Raw genomic sequence first — 23,221 nt, 5'->3', positions numbered from 1 at the left:
ATAGGAAGGATATCAATAAGGTGGAGAGGGTGCAGAGAAGATTTACTAAAATGTTGCCTGGATTGCAGTATCTAGAATACCAAGAAAGATTGAGTAAACTGGGCCTTTATTCATTGGAGTGTAGAAGGTTGAGGTGGGATTTGATAGCGATTTACTATTAAACCTTTTTTTAAACCCATCTCCAATGTTTCTACAGTGTTATGTAATATGCAGGCCAGACCACAATCTAAAGATTCAATATAAGATTCAATAATATTCCTTTGCTTTTCAATTCTCTTTATCAATAAATGAACTCAATGCCTTGTTTGCATTTATTTTCACATGGCCTTGTTAATCTATGTCACTTTTTGGGTATCTTTAACATTCCCCTGTCTTATTTCACACACATTTTTAATGTGTAAAACTTTATTTTTTTCCTACCAAAATGGAACATCTGATCTATATGGAAGTTGATCTGTAAAGTGTAAGACTATTGAACAGGTTTATTAATATCTGACTAATCTTCTATAACTATATGAGAATGTGGCATTTGTAGATTTGTAAAAATTGTGCTCTCAAGTTCTAAATTCAATAATACAGTAACATAACATATAGCCGTATAACAAATACAATACAGAAACAGGCCATCTCAGCCCCTCTAGTCTGCACCGATTTAAGTGATGTCCTACTGGCTCCCTGTCCATAACCCTCCAATCCCCTCACATCTATCATAGAGCATTGGAGAGACTGGGTGCATATTGGGAGAACGCTTCGTTGAGCATCTTTGCTCCATCCGCAACAGTGAGAGAGACCTCCCAGTAGCCAACCATTTCAGTTCTGTGTCACACTCCCATACTCACATGTCTGTCCATGGCCTTATGTACTATCCCACCAAGACTACCAAAATTTGAGGAACAACACTTGATTTTTCGTGTGGGCACTCTCCAGCCAGATGGCATTAACCTCGACTTTTCCAGTTTCTGCTAACTTGCTCTCCTCTTCCCCTTCATCTTTCCCTTCCCCATTCCAGTTATCCTTCCTACTTTCCCCCTCCCTTCATCCAGTCATCTCTCCTCACCCTGATCGCTACTGTCCCCTCCCTCCCTTCTCCACCTATCACCTCCAGCCTTTGTGACCACACTTCCCCCCCTTACTCTTTTGTTCAGATGCCTGCTGATATTTTTCCATATATTGATGAAGGGCTGAAGCCCAAAATGTCGGTTGTGCATTTTCACCTTTTCCATATAAAGGACACTGTTTGACCTTCTGAGTTTCTCCAGCATTGTGTGTGTTTTACTTCAACCACGGTGTCTACATATTTTCGTGTTTCACTTTAATCTTGAAGTTGTGCCATCTTGTCCTGGACTTTTCCACCATGGGACATAACATTTTTACATCCAATCTGTCCATGCCTTTCAACATTTGAAATGTTTCAATGAGATTTCCCCCTCATTCTCCTAAATTCCAATGAGTACAGGCCAAGGGATTAATCAAAACAGGACGTATGCAGTGAAGGGGAAGGCATTGAGGAATGCAGAGGAACAGGGAGATCTTGGAATAATGGTTCATTGTTCTTTGAAAGTGGATTCTCATGTAGATAGGGTGATAAAGAAAGTTCTTGTCCCCAAATTATAGGAATGATATCAATAAGATACAGAGGATGCAGAGAAGATTTACTAAAATGTTGCCTGGATTGCAGTATCTAGAATACAAAGAAAGATTGAGTAGACTGGGTCTTTATTCATTGGAGCGTAGAAGGTTGGGGGGGGGGAGGGGTTTGATAGAGGTATTTAAAATTATGAGGGGGATAGACAGAGTAGATGTGAATAGGCTCTTCCCCTTGAGGGTAGGTGAGATTGGAATGAGGGGTCATAAGTTAAGGGTTAAGGACAAAGGTTTAGAAGTAACTTGAGAGGGAGTGGGGTGGCTGAGTGGAACGAACTTCTGGAAGAGGTGGTTAATTTTGTCATTTAGGAGGTTGGATGAGTGCATGGATGTGAGGGGATTGGAGGGTTATGGACAGGGAGTGGGTAGGAGATCACTTAAATCGGTGCGGACTAGAGGGGCTGAGATGGCCTGTTTCCATACTGTAATTGTTATATGGTTATATATTTAAGCATGCTCTATGATCTTTTCCCACTCAACCTATCTGCAATTTGTCTTCTTCAAATATATTTTCCTTCCCACGTTGGTGTTATTATCAGATTTAGCAACCAAGCTGTAAGTGTCCTTTTTTATAATTTTATTTATTAATCAAAATAAATCATACAATCCATTTCTCAAGATGATTGGATGACTATATGTGAGGATAGTATGTCTCAAACTGTGAATGCAAGATTTTTTATTTAAAATTAGTTCATTATAATTTTATACATCAGTTATATTTAACTCTAGAAAAGTTAAGGAAATATAAGTTTATTTCTTCTAATTTGTTTTAGGTGTCATAAGCAAGTTGGCTCTTTTTTTACATTTGACTTGGTTATGTGAAACCTTTTTGGAATAGAATTAAGAAACTTTTAGAAGGTTTATTTAAATTTAAAATTTTGCTTGACCCTATGATATTTCTGTTGGGTTATATTAAAAAAATGAGTTTGGAATTAAAATTAGATCATTCTCAAATTGCTTTTTTGAGATTGGCATTGGCTGTTTGGCAATTACTTGGAAAAATGAGACTGATTTGAATATTCGGAAATGAGGTCTTGTATCCCATTAGAAAAAAATAACGTACAATTTATGTAATAATTATTCCTTCTTTGTTAAGGTTTGGAGCCCGTATACGAGACGTATGGGCTTGAATTTGTAATAGTTCTTCCTCCCGCGGGTGTTGGGGTTACACCAATCCATGGCAATAATTGATGCTTGTTACGTTAGTTAATCTCTTCTCTCTTCTATTCTTTACTTTTTTTCTTTTGGGGTAGATTAAAGAGGGGTTGGGAGGGTTAGGATTAGGGGGGATTATAGGGGATAAACATTATGTATCTATTTGTATCCTGATTTAGTTTGATCAATAAATAAAAATTAAAAAAAAAATCATACAATTGAAATAAAAATACAAATAGATACATAATGTTTGTCCCTAAAATCCACCCCCCCTCCCCAATCTACCCGAAAAGAAAAAAGGAAAGAATAGAAAATACAAGAGGAGATTAACCTACGTAACCAACTATTGCCATGGATTGGTGTAACCCCAACACCCACGGAAAGCTGAATTATTACAAATTCAAGCCCAGATGTCTCGTATACGGGCTCGAGACTATAACAAAAGAAGGGATAATTATTATGTAAATTGTACATGATCTTTTCCAAAGGGATACAAGACCTCATCTCCGAATACTCAAATCAGTCATTTTTCCCAGTAATTGCCAAACAGTTAAATGCCAATCTCAAAAAGGGCAATTTGAGAATGATCTAATTTTAATTCCAAACTCAATTTCTTTATAACCCAATAAAAATACCATAGGGTCAAGCGAAATTTTAAATTTAAATAAAACTAAACGTTCCTTAATTCTATTCCAAAAAGGTTTCACTGTCTCAGGACCAATTTGCTTATAGCATATATCAGAAGGAATAAACTTCTATTTCCTTAACTTCTCAGGAGTTAACTATAACTGGTGAATAAAGTTATAATGAACCAATCTATACCTTAATTTACTATCCTCTCATATAGCCATATAATCATCCTGAGAAATAGATATGGACAAATTTTTTTTCCCATTTTAATTTAGATTTATGAATTTCCAGTTTAGACATTTCATTCTGTAATAAAGCATACATCTCCGATATAAATCCTCTCTTACCCCCTTCAGTAGGTAAACTTTCAAATTTAGACCATCTAGGCAACCGCAGTGTACGCCCAAAATTATCCAACAATAAGGCTCTAACCTGATAATTAGTAAACATATTTCTCCTTCATTCTTTGAAACGAGATAAAATACCCAGCCTCATAATTTTATCCCGTAATGTCTTCACCTATTATTTATACATATTGTAAAGAGGTCCAAGCACCGATCTCTAATTTTGAATTCATCTCTGAATGTTAACTAGTAAATGGGGCAGGCCAATGACGGTTGGAATTTGATCCTGATAGGTGTGACGGGATGCATTTTGAGAGGGGTCTTCCTTTTTTATTTAATGCTTCACCGTGAACGACATCAGTAACGATATATACAAATATTCATAATTGAAATAGACACAGTTATGTTTTATTATGTTTTGTTTTTTCTTTTCCCCCCTTCCTCCCATCCCCTCTAGTGTAAATAAATAAAAGAGAGAAAGAAGAAAAATAAATAAAGAATAAAAGAAAACAAAATCGTGTCGTCGAAAATTCCATATTTAAATATTTTCATACTTGTATCTTATCACTTCAAGAGCTGGAGGTCTGAAATCGGCGGTTTCTAATATACTTTGTGTATGGTTCCCAAATTTGTTCAAATAAAGCATGTTTGTCTTTTAGATTATAGGTATTTTTTTCTAATGGACCATTATTATATTTTTTAAGGTTGCCTCCGTTTTCCAAGTTACCATTATGAACTTTTTTGCTACTGCAAGCGCAATCATAAGTTAACCCTGTCTAACTTTAGGCCTAATTCCTTTATTTATTCGTATATTTAAATCTTTTTCCCCAAGCTTGTTTGGGTTTGTACGTTGCTTCCTTCATTTTCCCTGAATTGCAATTTGCTGTACGTATTTGTAATAAATTGTTTGTGTCTGTGATTAAGTATTCATAGCAGCTACTCTCAGGTAATCTTAGGCTAGTTTCCAACTTTTCCTTCAAATAAGTTTTCAACTAATAGTATGAAAATATTGCACCATTTATTTTTTTGTTTGTTTAACTTTTGAGGGGTAACGAAAAGTCTATGAAGCCCAATTGTATTGTATCGTACGAAACCGAGTATTTACTGCATCAATCATGGTGGTCCCTGCAATATAATTCCTTCTAGGTTTCATTCTCTATTCGTACATCTAAATATTTTCCCCCCAACCTTGTTTGGGTTTGTTTGTACATTGTTCCATCATTTTCCCTGTATTGCAATTTGCTGTACATGTTTGTAATAAATTGTTTTTGTCTGTAATTAAATATTCATAGCAACTACTTTCAGGTAATCTTAGACTAGTTCCCAACTTTTCTTTCAAATAAGTTTTCAACTCATAGTTTGAAAATATTATACAATGAGATATTCCATATTTAACTGTTCAAATGTTAATAAATTATTTCTCAAAAAGCAATCTTTTATTCTTTTAATTCCTTTCCTAACCCATTCCTTAAAAAAATAAGTTGTCTATTGTAAAAGGGTTTTGCGTTAGTAGCATTTTTGGAATTTGATGATTTACCATCTTTCGCTCTAGATGTATGGGACGGCCCAAGGGAATATTGAGGGAGCAAAGGGACTTTGGTGTACAAATCCAGAGATCCTTGAAGATGCCATGTGGTGGTGAAAGCATAAAGGACTTGATTGCACTGGAGAGGAGATTCATCAGGATGTTGCCTGAGATGGAGTCTGGATCAGCTAATTTTGGCTGTGCACTGAATGGGAATAATCAATAAACATTGACTGGTATCACAACCTCAACTAATTTAAATGTGGAATCTTTATTTTTTTCATTCTCAATGATTGTGAAATATTTTTAATCCCCTCAGCTGATACCCAACATAATAAAGCATTGCCATCTCTTCCTGAACTAAAACACATCTTCCTGCTTTGGGAGTCAATGAATCAAAGTTGAATAAATGCAATGAAGAGGGCAGCAGAGCTATGGCCAAAAAATTGAGACAAATCTTCTGAAGACATGCTAGCAACATGCATATTTAACTGACTGAGAAGTTGTAGATCTGCAAACCTTTCGGGGTCGATCAGTTGACGGGGGGTCCTCAACAGGTGCCTCAATTTCGCTGGCTGCAATCCACGTATCGTAACTGAAGAGACACAATAAAGGATCTTAAAAATTCTTTGTAATAATACCATTACTCTTCATTAATTACTCGTAAAAAATTTTTATTAAAGCATTAAAACATTTCAGATCCAGCCTCTATTTTGTGTCATAACAATCTGTTCTAAATGTAAATTTCAGTTAAAAAAAATTACAAACAGCATCAAAATGTGTTGATTTAGTATTTTTAATTTACGTTTAATGATTTTTTTTGGAATATTTTATATTTCATTTTTTAAAAAAACAACCATGGTAACAACAGATTGACGAGAAGAAGATGGATCACTTTATTTATAAATGGAATTCCCAGCTTTTACAGAGTTATAATGTACCGGCGTTTAAACATTTAATGGAGTTGTGGACTAAGAAGAATGGAATTATAGGTACGGAAGGCAAAATCTCAGCTAAAACTCCTTTGTTTCAAAATGTTTTTTTCTTTTTCATTAAATAATCAGCTTTTGAAAGTGTGGGAACAGAACGGAATTAAGTTGGTAGAGGATTGTTATGAAGCTGGGTATTTTACTTCGTTTCAAAGAATGAAGGAGAAATATGGAATTTCTTCAAATACCCTGTTCACTTATTATCAGATTACAGCCTTATTGTTGGATAATTTTGGGCATACGTCACGGTTACCTAGGCGGTCTAGATTTGAAAGTTTACTTACTGAAGGGGGTAAGAGAGGATTTATATCTGAGATGTACGCTTTATTACAGAATGTAATGCCTAAGCCGGAATTCATAAATCTAAATTAAAATGGGAAAAAGATTTGTCCATATCTATTTCTCAAGATGATTGGATGGCTATATGTGAGGATAATAAATGTAAGGTATAGATTGGTTCATTATAACTTTATACATCAGTTATATTTAACTCCTGAAGTTAAGGAAATGTAAGTTTATGCTTTAGGTGCTATAAGCAAGTTGGCTCTTGGTTATGTAAGAGTGAAACCTTTTTGGAATAGAATTAAGGAACTTTTAGAAGTTTTATTTAAATTTAAAATTTCGCTTGATCCTATGGTATTTTTATTGGGTTATATTAAGAAATTGAGGTTGGAATTAAAATTAGATAAGTCTCAAATTGTCTTTTTTGAGATTGGCGTAGCTGTTTGGCAATTACTTAAAAAAATTAGACTGATTTGAGTATTCGGAAATGAGGTCTTGTATCCCATTGGAAAAGATAACATACAATTTACGTAATAATCAACCCTTCTTTGTTAAAGTGCAATATATGGGTTTGAATTTGTAATAGTTTTTTTCCCCCTAAACCATGAAGTTATGCAAGTTAATCTCCTCTTCTACTCTATCTTTTCCTTTTTTGGGGGGGAGGAGTAGCTTCGAGGGGTTTGGGAGGGTGGGTGGGTTAAGGCTGGAGGATTATATGGGATAAAATATTATGTATTTACTTGAATTCTTATTGTATGACTTAATTTGATTAATAAATAAAATTTGGGGAAAAAATAATACAATATATCCTAATTCTTTTTTTGGTAAATTTTATTTATTAATCAAAATAAGTCATACAAGTAGGTCCATATTTTATCCCATATAATCCCCCACCCCTTCTAAACTACCCCTCAAAAAAGAAAGAAAAAGATGAAGTAGAAGAGGAGATCAACCCCAACGATTGTGGGGGGAAAAAAAAACTATTACAAATTCAAGCCCATATATCTCGTATACAGACTTTAACAAAGAAAGAATAGCTATTATGTAAATTATACGTTTTTTTTCCCAGTAGAATACAAGACCTCATCTCCATTGAATAGGTGCCATAAGCAAGTTGGCTCCTTCTTGCATTCTACTTGGTCATGTAAAATCTTTTTTGGAATATAATTGAGGAACTTTTGGAAGTTTTATTTAAATTTAAGATTTCGGTTGATCCTATGGTATTTTTATTGGGTTATATTAAGAAATTGAGCTTGGAATTAAAATTAGATAAGTCTCAAATTGCCATTTTTTGAGATTGGCATTGGCTGTGGCTAGAAAATGTTTGGCAATTGCTTGGAAATATATCCTAATTCTAACATGGTTTATATATATTTATATAAAAAAACCCAAACCCCCCTCCACCCCTACAAATACATCCCACCCTCCAGTCTTACCCCCTCTAACCCACCTAACCCCTAAAGACAGAAAAGAAAGAAAATAAAAGTGGAAAATTCCAAAACACCAATTTTTATATCGTGGAATAAGGAGACTAAAGAGATCGCTAGACCGTACAGGATGGTACAATTACGAGATTCAAAAGGCATACAGACAAGTGCATGAATAGGAAATGGTTCGAGGGACGTGGGCCAAACACTAGCTAATGGGGCAACTTGGTCAGAATGGATGAGTTGGCCCAAAGGGTCAACACCACGGAAGGGGGTTCAACTCATAAGTATGACATCTATCAACAAAAGACTCTATTCTACTTAGAAGACTATCTTTCTGCCCTTCCATTCATCCATATCACGTTAATTGTGTGTCCCATCTTAATTTTTGACTTCATTTATTCATTATCGGCCAGGACAGTGTTGGCAAAGCCTGCATTCATTGAGTCTTGTTTTGGGGGAAGTGAAGATACATCATCTAACTGCGGGAAAGACACGGTTAACGCCGTGGTTAGAGTAAAGCTATCACAGTGGTCTGTAAGGACAAGGTCTGCGTGGGTTTCCTCCGAATGCTCCATTTTCCTCCCACCTTTCAAAATGTACTGGAATTGTAGGTTAATTGGGGTATTTAAGGCGGCACATACTCATGGGCCAATACGTTTACATTTAAAATTTGAAAGAATGCAGAGATTTATAAGGATGTTGCCAGGATTTGAGGATTTGCCAGGAACGGAGTTGCAGGGAAAGGTTAAACAGGTTAGGACTTTATTTCTTGGAGTGTAGATTTGACTGAAGTATATAAAAATATGAGGGATATAGATGGAGAAAATGCAAACAGGCATTTTCCACTGAGATTTGGTGAGACAGGAACTGGAGGACATAGGTTAAAAGTGAAAGGGGAAATGCTTAGAGGGAACATTAGGGCAACTTTATCAGTAGAGAAGGAATATCAATGCATTTCCAAGTCAGGTTTCTGTACATGTGTGTATAAAAATGTGTTTCTATACGTGTGTGTGTGATAAATGTGTGTTTCTATGCATGTGTATATGTTTCTATACATGCATCTGTATAAAAATGTTTCTATATGTGTGTGTAAGAACCTTTCTATATGCATGTATGTGTTTCTGTATGCATGTGTGCATAAGGGTATTTCTATACCCGTGTGTATAAAAATGTTTCTATACACATGTATATGTGTGTTTCTATACATGTATGTGTACAAGTGTTTCGATACATGTGTGTGTATAAAAGCGTGTTTCTATATGTGTAAGTGTTTCTATACATGCATGTATATAAAAATGTTTCTATATGTGTAAGAATCTTTCTATATGCATGTATGTGTTTCTATATGTTTGTGTGCATAAGTGTTTCTATGTGTGTATAAAAGTGTTTCTATACCCTTGTGTATAAAAATGTTTCTATACAAGTATGTGTATAAGTGTGTTTCTATACACATGTACAAAAGTGTGTTTCTATACCCGTGTGTATAAGTGTTTCTATACATACATATGTATAAGTGTGCTTCTATACATGCATGTGTACAAAAGTGTTTTGATACCCATGTGTATAAAAATGTTTCTATACATGTATGTCTATAAATGTGTTTCTATACACCTATGTATACAAAAGTGTGTTTCTATACCCATGTATATAAAAATGTTTCTATACCCATGTGTGTATGTGTGTTTCTATATGTGTGTGATGTTACACACGTCTATATATTTTTTAATAGATATTTATAATTTCTTTGTGACTATTTCAAAATCTGACACACTACTTACACTGCAGACACATACCTGTCAGGACAATATCCCCAGTGCAGTAGGACCTGCTTCTCCCGCTTCATTATTGGCCGCACCCACTCTTCTGGGAAAGAAAGGAAGTAGGTTAGAGGCACAAGGGTTCCAAATGATCAACGTGCTGCTCCAAAAAAAAAGGTTATAACTGAAAAGAAGCAAATCTAGAAAGTGCCTGCGTGCTTTTTAAGCAATAAAGTGGTACTTGAAATATCCCTAACTTAAAAACAAGTGTAACACTTACAAGTTGCTCACCCTCTCCACCTCTGAAGCCCCCAATGGATTGTATAACTCCGGTTCTCCATTCTTAATGTTCCTCGGCCTTGTTGACATTGAGTGGGAGCTTGCTGTTAATACACCATTCAGCCAAGTTTCCAATCTCTCTCTCCTTTATGCTGACTCAACACTTGCTATTCTAGAGCCCAATCACAGGAGTAAAGTGAATAGAGCAGGGAGCTAAGTACGCACCCCTGTGGTGCTTTCTGGTACTGACGGAGATTGTGGAGGAGATGTTCTTACCAATCTCAGCTAGAGGCAAGGAAATCCAGGATCCAATTGCATAATTAGGATATTGAGGCCCAGGCCTTGGGAGTTTATTGATTAGGTTTAAGCGGATGGGAGTATTGAATGGTGAGCTGTAATCAATAACGGTTTTGTGGAGAGCCAATGAGATAGCTACAGACCTGTGGCTAAGGTAGGCAAAGGGATCAGTATCACTGTTTCAGCAGATGATCTGCTTCAACACCAGCCTCTCAAAAACATTAAATCACCGTGGATGTGAGTGCCACTGGTCAAGTCATTTCAGCAGGTTACCACGTTCTTTTTGGGCATACAATGGAAGCCTATATGAAATAGGTGGGTACCGCACCCTGTCAAAGTGATGGGTTAAATATATCTGTGAATTCACTACCCAGTTGGTTGACACAATTTTCTCCGTCCAGACTAGATGCCTTCCTTGGATTCACTCTCATGAAGGTACCCGCATGCCATCTTCAGATATGGGCAATAGAGGACCATTTGGAGACGTGGGCAGGGGGTAGGGGGGTACACAGTGGTTCCTCCTTGTTCTGGCGGTCAAATTGGGCTCACCTGGGAGTAAAGCTTAGCTGTCCTCCTATGTCACAGGATTCAGCTTTATAGCAGGTTACAGCCACAGCTGATAGGTATCCTTTGCCAATTCCATTCTAGTCCAGAATCTCCTCCTCATCTGGGAGATGGTTCCCCTTCGTCTGAGGAGGTCATTTGTGCAGCTTTTGTAGTGTTCTGGATCTCCAGACTTAAATGATTTTAGGCCAAGTTTGAAATATTGTGTGCAGTTCTGGTCTTCAAATTATAGGAAAGATTACAATAAGGTAGAGGGTGCAGAGAAGATATACTAGAATGTTGACTGAATTGCAGTATCTAGAATACAAAGAAAGGTTGAGTAGACAGGGTCTTTATTCATTGGAGCATAGAGGTTGGGGGGAGGTTTGATAGAGGTATATAAAATTTTGAGGGGGATAGATAGAGTAGATGTGAATAGGCTCTTCCCCTTGAGGGTAGGTGAGATTTGAACAAGGGAGTCATAAGTTAAGAGTTGGGGGCAAAACTCTAGAAATAACATGAGAGGAAGCTTCTTCACTCAGAGAGTGGTGGCTGAGTGGAACGACCTTCTGGAAGAGGTGGTGAATTTTGTCATTGAAGAGAAGGTTGGATGAGAGCATGGATGTGAGGGGATTGGAGAGTTATGGACAGGGAGCAAGTAGATGGGACTAGTGGAGTTCACTTAAATCGGTGCGGACTAGAGGGCCGAGATGGCCTGTTTCCGTACTGTAATTGTTATATGGTCTGTCTCTCACTGGATTTCACTGTTCATCCGATTGGGGAAAAGGCCTGAATGGTTTGGTGGGGACACAGCTGCTTTTGTCAAGTCCATAAAAGCCCCTGGTGCAATCATTCTGGTCCTCAGCTGAGTTCTGCCCCAATCTGCTGACCTGAGGCAATCCTGGAATTGTTCCTCAGCATCCTGTGACCGCCTCCTGGTTGACCTGATCGCTGGAACCTTGTAGCAGGAGCACAGCCAGGGGATTTGACTTGCAATCTTGGGGGAAAGAGAATGATAGGCATTCCTTATTGCAGTTCAGCAGTAATGGTGTGTGCTGGGACCTCTTCCCTGTTATTTATTCTCTCTCGCGTATCTATTATTACGAGCCCAGAGGGCCCCAAAACCCAGCAGGAATAGATATTCACCAAGACAAATGGTTACTTAAACAAAAGTTGTTTTTAATTATCTTTAAACATGAAAACAGAATCACACTTTAACATCACTATTAACTTAACTAACCTAACTTAACCCCCTTCTAATTATAAGCACACGTGTATGTAATGTGTGTGTAAGTTCAGAAATGTTTTTTGATTCACAGTCCAATCTCACTCCTCATTCCTCCAAGTTCACTGGTTGCAGGCAATTCTTATACTGTGCACAGAATTTAACATTTATGAAGTTCACCAGGCTTTGGTACTTGAAAGGTAAATGGAAGGTTTTCAGGAAGGTTCTTGTCGATTTTCAGAGAGAGATTTGTAGTTCGCTGGACACCCACAATTGATTCCTTTTTAATCAGCCACTTCAGTGCCTTGCTGAAGAAACTTGCCCCCTCAGGGTTCTCCAGATGATAACCTCTTTCTTTCAGGTCACCACAGAGTTTCTTTTGGTTTCTCTTATTTCAAGTGAAACATTATGCAGCCAGCCCTCTCCTCTTGCATGAACCACAAGGGCTTTGACCAGATGAATTAAGCAGTCACAACCCGTCTTCCAAATCAGGTTTTCCACAAGCTTGCCAGCTTGTCCTGTTCCAGTCCCAGCTGCTGCTGCTGGCTGTAAAATTGTAGAACTCAATTCCTCTCTCTCTCTCTCTCTCTCAGAGAGAAAGCCTGTTTGACTCTCTCTGCTTGCAAAACCACATGACCCTCTTAGAACAGCAAGTTCCACTCCAGAAAGTCTGCGGCTCCGACAAGTTCTTTAATCTGTTGCCTTTTTGTAAACAACAATCCATTAGTGAAGTCTCTTGGGCATTCTACAAAGCTTTTACAAAGGTTCTGGATCCCGACATGTCTAGCATGAGCAGAGCTTCAGTATTTTAAATAATATCTGTTTTAAAGTGTTTGTGTGTGACCTACACTAACAAACCCTGCCCCAATTTATCTCCCAAAAACGTATCTATATACAATACAAACACAACATAATCTGTCACACTATTAATTTCCTCCCGTCCCACCATTTCTACCTATGTTTTGATTTATTTGCATTTATTCTGATTGGCGATTTAAAGTATTTTCTGGTCGGGTTGGACTAGGAGCTGAGGGACAGAGGAAAAGGTAGCATTGGGAATGGAAAAAAAATGCAGAAAATGGGGGTATGGGCAATGTCATCAAATAACAAAGTGAAAGGCACTTACAGAAACTTTAAGAATTAGGGATCAATTCCAGGATATTGCTGTGAACAACCAGGGGAAAAGCAGCTAGCATTAAGTGTATATCTCTTTGAACACTTATTAATTATTAGTTATTAAAATAGTGGAGATGATATGGGGGGGGAAGCTGTTGGATGCAAGGAACTTGCATGGGAAAATCTTCAAAGAATGCATCGCATGGTCAGCGAAGCGGTTAGCACAATGCTGTAGCAGGGATTGGGGGCTGTCTGTAAGGGGCTTGTACGTTCTCCCTGTGTTTGCGTGGGTTTACTCCGGGGGCTCCAGCTTCCTCCCGCCCTCTAATGTATGGGGTCCGTAGGCTGACGGGTGCATTTGAGCGGCACGGATCCATGGGCTGGAGGGGCCTGTTACCGTGCTGCAAGTCTAAATTAAAAAGAAATCAAATTAAAGGTTTGCTACACTAGAGTGTGCACATTTTGAGGGAAATAGCAGCAATATTCAAAGAGAGGCGGGTCGAAATACATGATTAGTTGGTAGCTACAGTTCCCCGCTCAACTCATGAAGAAATTAGTGAATAATTCACTCAAATTTCAGCACCATTAATTTCAATCGGGCTTTCTGCCAACATATTTTTAACTTGATGCACCTCAGTGTCTTGAATTAGTACAATTGTACTCCTCTTAATCAGATTTAATCATGCCTATTGTACTGTGCTGCTCACAATTTTGGACTCTTATCACACAATAGTAAACTTCTATCCAAGATAATATGGTTTCCACGGCTCAAGAGATTAACTAGCTGAGCTTTTATCTTTACCAAATGGATAGTGAGATGATTGGAGCAGTTCTGCTCCATGAATCTCTTTGTGGCTGGGATTAAATACTGCCGCTATTCTCATGATAACAAGAGGATCTCACTATAATGTAAGATAAACATTCAGGTTTGAGGCAAAGCATCCGCTGCAAAATTAAATTCATAAGATATGTGAAAAAAGGGGAGTTCCCATCTCAAAAGTATTGTTTTGAGGTATCTGAGATTGTTAATCGCTGCATATTCCTAATGGACCTACAGAGGGGGGATTTGATAGAGGTATTTAAAATTATGAGGGGTCATAAGTTAAGGGTTGGGGGCAAAAGTTTAGAAGTAACATGAGAGGGAGAGGGATGGCTAAGTGGAACGTCCATCCGGAAGAGGTGGTCAATTTTGTCATTTAAGAGAAGGTTGGATGTGCATGGTTGTGAGGGGATTGGAGGGTTATGGACAGGGAGCAGGTAGGAGATCACTTAAATCGGTGCAGACTAGAGGGGCCAAGATGGCCTGTTTCTGTATTGTAATTGTCATATGGTTTCCATTCACTATATATTTCATGATTGGAATTGTTTGACAATGTGGTTAATTGAAAACGCATGACCAAAAGACCATGAAAGAACAAGAGTACAACAAAATGCAATGCTCAGAAATCAGTTTAAAGTTTATTGCCATTGTGAAACATCACTTTACCTGGATATGAATGGGAAGGAATTCACCTTACATTCGTAATTTCAGTTCATTATCACGAAAAATTCCAATTTCAACTGAATGTGGGCAAAATAGCATTCAGACCTGAAACTTATTCTTATATTGCACCAAATAAGTGAAAACGTAATCAGCCTTTGATCGAGAGCTGCAAAATGAAATCACTCAAGCGAGAGATAGAATTAAGAAGACGGAAGACCATAAAACCCACCTTCTTCCATACTGCCAGGAATAGGGTAAACAACATGTGATGCATTTGACTTGTCCTCAGTCACAGAACCCTATGGGAAAACACTTAAATAATTAATATATAGGAAGCCAGACACCAGTACATGAAGTGAACAAACAAGATCTCTCTCTCTCTTTAGTGAAATAAAATCAGTCGCTCCTGGATCAAGAAACCAGAATGCATCTTTTATGAGGACAACCAGCTGACTAAAAGTCAAGACCACTATTACAAGGAATCGGACAACGAACAAGATGTAGCAATCTCAAAATCTTTACACTGGTGCCATTATTGCCAGTGGTAGAGTGGAAATGTCTCTCCTCCACCAGCTTCCTCCAAATAGCCAGTTTGCAACAATATCTTCCCTATTTCGCAGAATTTCTGATAACACCACTGTAGAAGCACAATCCCAGGAACTGCAGAGCTTCAAAGAAGGCATACATCTCTACCACAGTGCAACAACAGAAGCAACTGCAGAGCTTCAAAGAAGACATACAACTCTACGACAGTGCAACTACGGAAAGAACTGCAGAGCTTCAAAAAAGGCAAGATCTACCACAGTGCAACTACTGAAAGAACTGCAGAAAGAACTACAGAGCTTCAAAGAAGACATACAAGTCTACCACAGTGCAACTATGGAAAGAACTGCAGAGGTTCAAAGAAGACATATAACTCTACCACAGTGCAACTACAGAAAGAACTACAGAGCTTCAAAGAAGACATACAACTCTACCACAGTGCAACTACAGAAGCAACTGCAGAGCTTCAAAGAAGACATACAACTCTACGACAGTGCAACTACGGAAAGAACTGCAGAGCTTCAAAGAAGGCAAACTCTACCACAGTGCAACTATGGAAAGAACTGCAGAAAGACTACAGAGCTTCAAAGAAGACATACAACTCTACCACAGTGCAACTACGGAAAGAACTGCAGAGCTTCAAAGAAGACATACAACTCTACCACAGTGCAACTACGGAAAGAACTACAGAGTTTCAAAGACATATAACTCTACCACAGTGCAACTACGGAAAGAACTGCAGAGCTTCAAAGAAGACAAACTCTACCACAGTGCAACTACGGAAAGAACTGCAGAGCTTCAAAGAAGACAAACTCTACCACAGTGCAACTATGGAAAGAACTACAGAGCTTCAAAGAAGACAAACTCTACCACAGTGCAACTATAGAAGCAACTGCAGAGCTTCAAAGAAGACATACAACTCTACCACAGTGCAACTACGGAAAGAACTGCAGAGCTTCAAAGAAGACAAACTCTACCACAGTGCAACTACAGAAGCAACTGCAGAGCTTCAAAGAAGACATACAACTCTACCACAGTGCAACTACAGAAAGAACTGCAGAGCTTCAAAGAAGACAAACTCTACCACAGTGCAACTACAGAAGCAACTGCAGAGCTTCAAAGAAGACATACAACTCTACCACAGTGCAACTATGGAAAGAACTGCAGAGCTTCAAAGAAGACATAAAACTCTACCACAGTGCAACTACGGAAAGAACTGCAGAGCTTCAAAGAAGACAAACTCTACCACAGTGCAACTACAGAAGCAACTGCAGAGCTTCAAAGAAGACATACAACTCTACCACAGTGCAACTACAGAAAGAACTGCAGAGCTTCAAGGAAGACAAACTCTACCACAGTGCAACTACAGAAGCAACTGCAGAGCTTCAAAGAAGACATAAAACTCTACCACAGTGCAACTACAGAAGCAACTGCAGAGCTTCAAAGAAGACATAAAACTCTACCACAGTGCAACTACGGAAAGAACTGCAGAGCTTCAAAGAAGACAAACTCTACCACAGTGCAACTACAGAAGCAACTGCAGAGCTTCAAAGAAGACATACAACTCTACCACAGTGCAACTACAGAAAGAACTGCAGAGCTTCAAAGAAGACAAACTCTACCACAGTGCAACTACAGAAGCAACTGCAGAGCTTCAAAGAAGACATACAACTCTACCACAGTGCAACTACGGAAAGAACTGCAGAGCTTGAAAGAAGACAAACTCCACCACAGTGAAACTACAGAAAGAACTACAGAGCTTCAAAGAAGGCATACCATACACTGAATATGCATCACCCACATTCTGAGAAACAATTCATCAAATTTTACATAAAAACATAACTATGTGGAAGATTAGTCTTCTGATTATCTTTCTTTCTCAGAGTACCAATGAAACATGATTCGAGTGGGAATGAATAAAATATAATATTGAGAATACACGGAACCTCACCCATGCTTCAAGAGGGAAAGAATAAAATATCTATCATAATTTTGAGAAGACCACCAAAAAATGGAGAAATCAATATTGGGAGATAGGTTTGGAGACAGGAACTGTGCATGGTTCTCCTGAAGATAAAAGTATTGGAATTATATGGAAGATGAATACTGCTAGGGACTGTTTCCTGAATCAGCATCTCCAACAAAGGAGAATGCAGCGTGAAGTGGGATTCTGGGTAACAGAGCAAGACCAGAAAGAGAGCCAAAGGCAGTAAAAACTCAGGGGACAGTGTGGCTAGATGGTAGAAACATTAAGGCAATTTTAAGAATGATCTGTTGAATGCTTTATAATACAATAAATGTTCAGAAAACTACTTATGATGCAATGTTCAAGCCATGCTAATTTCCACACATCACTTGCCAAGTTCCATCTTACCTGGTGTCTCTTAATAATGTCTTTCAGTTTACTCAGCAACTTGGGCTCAATGTCTGAGTTTAGGTAAATATTGGGTCGAGACAGGCCGTGGTTCTGCAGAAGAGAAAAGATAAAAGTGGATATAAAATTATAAGAGGCAAAAGTGGATAGAGTCCATTTCCCTGAGTGGAGACGGGGCGTTTTCTTCAGTGTTTGGGGCAGTACGGTTGCGCAACGCCTTTACAGCGCCAGTGATCTGACACATTTGTGGCCCGAAATGTGAAGTTAATAAAACATTAAACACAAGTTTATCAGGTAAACTTCTTAGTGTCTTTTTATTCTCCGGTTTCCTTTGTTCTCCTGCTTGTGTTCTTATCTCTCTCTCATACCATGTGACTTCCGGTATATCTCATACATATTCATTATCATGACATCCCTCCTTTAATCAGAAATAAACTTTACCTTCACTTACCAATATCCCTCGGAAACATACAAACATCGTAACTAATGGTAATACTATAACTCAACTACATAAAATTTACTTCCTACAGCACTCATACATGCACTTTATGATATAAGATTAAATACTGTCCCAAAGTTCTTATTAAAACTATGGCACAAAGTCTTCGTATCGTTTGGGCGCTTTCCGGTTTCGTTTCGGCCTGCCTGCGATATTGTTGTCGCTTCTTGGTTGTTCACTCTCGGCGTCGGAAATACTGCTTGCCACGGCTTCCGGTGTTTCTGGCGCTCTAGCCACTTCATCAGGAGTGCTGGTAACTGCCTCTGGAACATCATCAGGTCTCTCAGTTTCAGCATCTCGTATTGGCCTTTCAACCTCTTCGCTCGATGTATCAATGGACTGGTACCTTTTTACATCTGAGACATTTCTCTTATACAGGACTCCAGTTGGAGACTTGACTGTCACCATACTGCCACTTCTGGATACGACAGTATAGGGTTGATGGTAATAAGGTGTGTCTAGCTTACCACCAGTTTCATGCCTCACTAGAACATTATCTCCTGGTATGATGTCTGAGTACTTGGCTCCACGTTTCGAATCTGTGTACAGCTTTGTTGCACCTTTCTTTTCAGCATCGTGGTCCCTCATCTCCTGGTCGTCTCGGATTTCCTTTATTTCTGGCATTTTTGTGCGGATTTTTCTCCCAAAAAATGCTTCTGCAGGACTTTTTCCAGTGGTTGCATGAGGCGTTGCTCGATAGACAGCCACATAAGATAACAATGCTTCTCGCCAATTTTGTCCTTCAGCGTGTGCAATCCTCAATCGTTTTTCAATGGACTGATTTTGTCTCTCTACTTCTCCGTTGGCTTGCGGCCATTTCGGAGTTACTTTATGATGGTGGATACCTGTGGTCCTCATGTATTCTGCAAATGTCTCTGAAATGAATTGTGGACCATTGTCAGAGTATAATGTAACAGGTAATCCATTTCTTGCGAATATCTCTGCTAACGCTTGTATTGTTTTTTCAGTGGTTGTGGACTTCAACACCACGTACTCATAGTATCTGCTGTAGTAATCTATCACTACCATAATTGATTCACCCGTCAGTAAAGGTCCAAGAAAATCAACAGCTACGTCGATCCATGGTCCTGTCGGAAGTTGCGTACTCCGGATCGGTTCTGGCGGATTACTCCTACGTGATTTGACATCCGTGACAAGTTTTAACAAATTTCTCGGCGTCTTTATCACAACTTGGCCACCATACCTTGGTTCTGAGGTTTTGCTTGGTACCAACAATGCCTAGGTGTCCTTCATGCGCTAAGGATACGATCTTCGGTCTCAATCTTTGTGGTATCACCAATCTGCAACCTCTTAATACACACTGTCCGATGCAACAAAGTTCGTCTCTAATGGGAATGTAAGCCTTGTGAGTACACTTGTCCCATTGTCCACTCTGTATGCATTCTCTTACTTCCATGAGTTCTGGATCACGTTCGGATTCTCTCTCGACTTCCTTCGTAGTCACAGCTTTCAGTGTCTCCTGAATAGCTACGAAGCGTACAAAGCTCTCTGTTTCTGTTCCCAATTCTGACTTGGATTGTGGACCTCCATCCTTCACCAATTTGGACAGCGGATCTGCAATGTTTGTTTTCCCTGCAATGTGGATTACTTTATATTTGTAGGGTTGTAGTCTGAGTACCCATCTCTCTATTCTGGCACATGGTTTGGATCTAGGTGCATAGATCACCTCTAATGGCTTATGATCTGTGATGAGTTTAAATTCAATGCCGTATAAATATGCATGGAACCTCTCACAGGCCCATACAAGTCCGAGTGCTTCTTTCTCTGTCTGAGAGTATCTTCTTTCCACATCTGATAACGATCTGCTGGCATAGGCAATGATTCTTGGTCCTCCATCATGCATCTGGACCAACACGGCTCCTAAACCAACCGGGCTGGCATCCGCTATGACTTTGGTTGATGCCGCCGGATCGTAATATCCAAGAGTTTTTGCATCTGTCAGGCTTTGCTTCAGCGCTGTGAACGCTTTCTTCTGCTCAGATCCAAAATGAAATGGTACACCTTTCCTGGTTAGTTTCCTTAGTGGTTCTGCCACTGTAGCGAAATTAGGAATGAACTTTGCACAAAAATTGACCAATCCCAGGAAACTCCTCACCTCTGTTGCGTTCTGAGGTGCACGTGCCTCTGCAATAGCTTTCACCTTGGCCTCTGCAGGGTTTAGTCCTTCCCTTGTAAGTCTGTGTCCCATGAAGTCCATTTCTGACACACCGAACTGGCACTTGTTTCCATTCACGGTAAGGCCTGCCTCCTGTAGTCTAGATAGTATACGCCTCAACCGTTTGTCATGCTCTTCCTTCGTTGGTGCATGGACTATGATGTCGTCAGAAATGTTGGCAACTCCAGGAATGCCTTGAATCACTCGATGGATTTCATACTGGTAGATCTCCGAAGCTGCATTAATTCCAAATGATAGTCTCTTGTAACGATACAATCCACAGTGAGTCACAAATGTTGTTACATCTCGGGAACCTGGATCTAGCTCTAATTGATGATAGCCCCATTTCAGATCAATTTTTTAGAATACCTTGCTGGTAGTTAGTTCTTGAAGTATTTCCTCCACTGTTGGTATAGGGTGTCGTTCTCTAATTATAGCTTCATTGGCCATTCTCATGTCAACACATAGTCTTATGTCACCCTTTGGTTTGGGCACAATCACTACGGGACTGACCCATTGTGTCGAATGTTCCACCGGTTCAATAATGTCTTGTTCGATCAATTCTTTAATTTTGGCTTCGACTTTCCCACGAAGTCCAAACGGAGTTCTGCGCATTGGTTGTGCCTTGGGTTTGACCGTTTCATCTACCGCTAGCTTCAATTGTCGACCTTTCAGCTTTCCTACTCCTTGGAAGACTGCGGGGAATTCTTGCTTCATATCCTCGTATGACTGAATTGAATTGACACAAGCTCCAATATGAAGTATTGCCAGGTCTTGCGCTGTGCTTCTACTCAGCAATGGTTCTCCCCTCTCTTCTATGACCATAAACTCTGCTTCGGTGTACTTATCTCCAGCTTCAACAGTTGCAGTAAAACATCCAATGGTCTGCAATGGCTTGGTTGCTGTGTATGGATATAGTTTCGTGGAACACTTCTTTGAGGTACAGATGATCTTTTTCCTTTTCAACTTCTCCCATAAATGTCGATCAATCACATTACTGTCACTGCCTGAGTCTACAATGACCTGCACTGTCACTCCACCAATGATCACTGGGACCTTCTCATGACGTACTTCATTCAACGTAAATTGGTAACAACTCTGTTCCTCCTGGGTATCATCATCGTCACCGTCTATCTGGCGAATGGTATCTTTCTTTCCAGGATACTTTCCTTTCCCCCAGGCTTTGCCTTTGGAAGTTGTACTCTTTCTCTTCTGGTCTGCATTGGACTTGCTTTTGCACTTCTTTGCAAAGTGGTCCTTACCTCCACACTTTCTGCAAACTTTGCCTTTGGCCGGGCAATATGGGTCTTTTCCAAAGTGACCTCGGTTTCCTTCCACATCGATAACACTCCACATCCTGTGTCGACGTATATCTTGGCTGATTATGGCGATGTGAGAGCCTCTTAATTTGCTGGCTTGAGTTGTCTTTCAGGGTCATGGTATGAAATTGCCCTTCAACTGCCTCTAATGCAGCAGCAATGGTTAAAGCATCGGTGAGTTCCAACTCACTCCCTCTTTCCAGTAGACGTCTTCTGAGATTATCTGATCTGCAGTGCTGTACGACTTGATCCAATAATTGGTTGTCCAAATCAGCTGGCATGTAATTGCATCCAACAGCTAGCTGGTGTAGTCTCGTCATGTACTGAGCAATTGTCTGGCCATCTTCTTGTCTCGTTCTCCGAAACAAATGGCGTTGAAATGTAGCATTCGGTGTCACTACATAGTGTGCATTTAATGCATCATCCTTTCTTCCAGTATTCAAAAGTGTCTTAAATGTTTCCCGAACTTAGGGTCCTGCGGTGAAAAGAAGTAACGCCCTTCTCTGCGCTTTTTGTTCAACTGTACCGGTATCTAGAAATAGGCCACGACTGTCGGCGTAGGATTCAAATTCTTCCAGCCATGCCTTCCACTTCACACTTACAGTGCTTGCATCACCCGTTGGGTCAAAATGAGCAATTCCACTATGTGTTAGAAAGTCACCGTCTGCACCAGCCATGAGGAAATATTCCAGCCCCAAAAGTACTGAGCCAAAGAGAAAATTCTTATCACCTTGAAGTTGTCTGTAAACCTCTGTAATCTTGTTTAGTCTTTAATTTTCTTCAAGCTTATCCCATCCTCGTCGCCAATGTCACATTTGTGGCTCGAAATGTGAAGTTAATAAAACATTAAACACAAGTTTATCAGGTAAACTTCTTAGTGTCTTTTTATTCTCCGGTTTCCTTTGTTCTCCTGCTTGTGTTCTTATCTCTCTCTCATACCACGTGACTTCCGGTATATCTCATACATATTCATTATCATGACATGATCGGGACCGGGAGTCCGGATCCCGCACCGTCTCCAAGGAGTTTGCACATTCTCCCCGTGTCTGCGTGGATTTCCTCCCCGGTTGCTCCGGTTTCCTCCCACTCTTTGAAACGTATCGGGGAGAAATTTGAACTCGTGGGCTGAAATGGCCTGTTACCATGCTGTACGTCTAAACTTTATAATTAGTAGGATTAAAAGGGAGCTGCCAGAAAACAAAACCCTTAAGAGAGCAGGGTTCTGAAAGACACCAGTACTCGTTATCTGAACAGACCTCCTATATTATTATAGTATTTTTATGTACCTGTTTGACTGCAGCAAGAAAGAACCTCTGTGCATTTATCGCTCTCCGTGGCTAACGGTGGCCTGCGGCTACCCACGAAGCAGCAAACAGCTAACAGGCCTGGATTAACCATTAAGCAAAATAAGGACGTGCTTAGGGCACCAAGGGAAGAGTTTTTTTTCCCAGTGCTGGATTTACTATGGTGCAGCAGAATTAGGACCCCACAATAAAGGAAAGAAAACAAATATATACAGGTAATATTTACTATCGTTGCCTGGAAGAAAACTGAATTTTTCACATTCAGCACTTTTAGAGTCTTAATGTCTTGTCAGTTAGACAATGGAAG

At 39.4% G+C, this 23,221-nt stretch overlaps 1 protein-coding gene across 6 annotated transcripts in view; it reads right to left on the bottom strand.

The window, feature by feature from the left end:
• Window positions 1-23,221, bottom strand: part of smarcc2 (SWI/SNF related BAF chromatin remodeling complex subunit C2) — a 115,666-nt gene that overhangs the window by 71,541 nt on the left and 20,904 nt on the right. For 4 of the 6 annotated variants that reach the window (XM_069906740.1, XM_069906743.1, XM_069906744.1 and 1 more), the window contains exons 5-8: window positions 17,617-17,709; window positions 14,929-14,998; window positions 9,793-9,862; window positions 5,818-5,893 (exon numbers count right to left, since the gene is read on the bottom strand). In XM_069906740.1, coding sequence (XP_069762841.1) covers window positions 5,818-5,893; window positions 9,793-9,862; window positions 14,929-14,998; window positions 17,617-17,709 — 309 coding nt within the window. The remainder of the gene's footprint in view (window positions 1-5,817; window positions 5,894-9,792; window positions 9,863-14,928; window positions 14,999-17,616; window positions 17,710-23,221) is intronic. The other 2 variants (XM_069906741.1, XM_069906745.1) reach the window with 1 other exon arrangement.

Source organism: Narcine bancroftii, chromosome 12 (assembly GCF_036971445.1).
Source record: "Narcine bancroftii isolate sNarBan1 chromosome 12, sNarBan1.hap1, whole genome shotgun sequence".
NCBI lineage: Eukaryota > Metazoa > Chordata > Chondrichthyes > Torpediniformes > Narcinidae > Narcine > Narcine bancroftii.
Note: the sequence above shows the minus strand (reverse complement) of the source record. Positions and strands in the feature narration are given on the sequence as shown.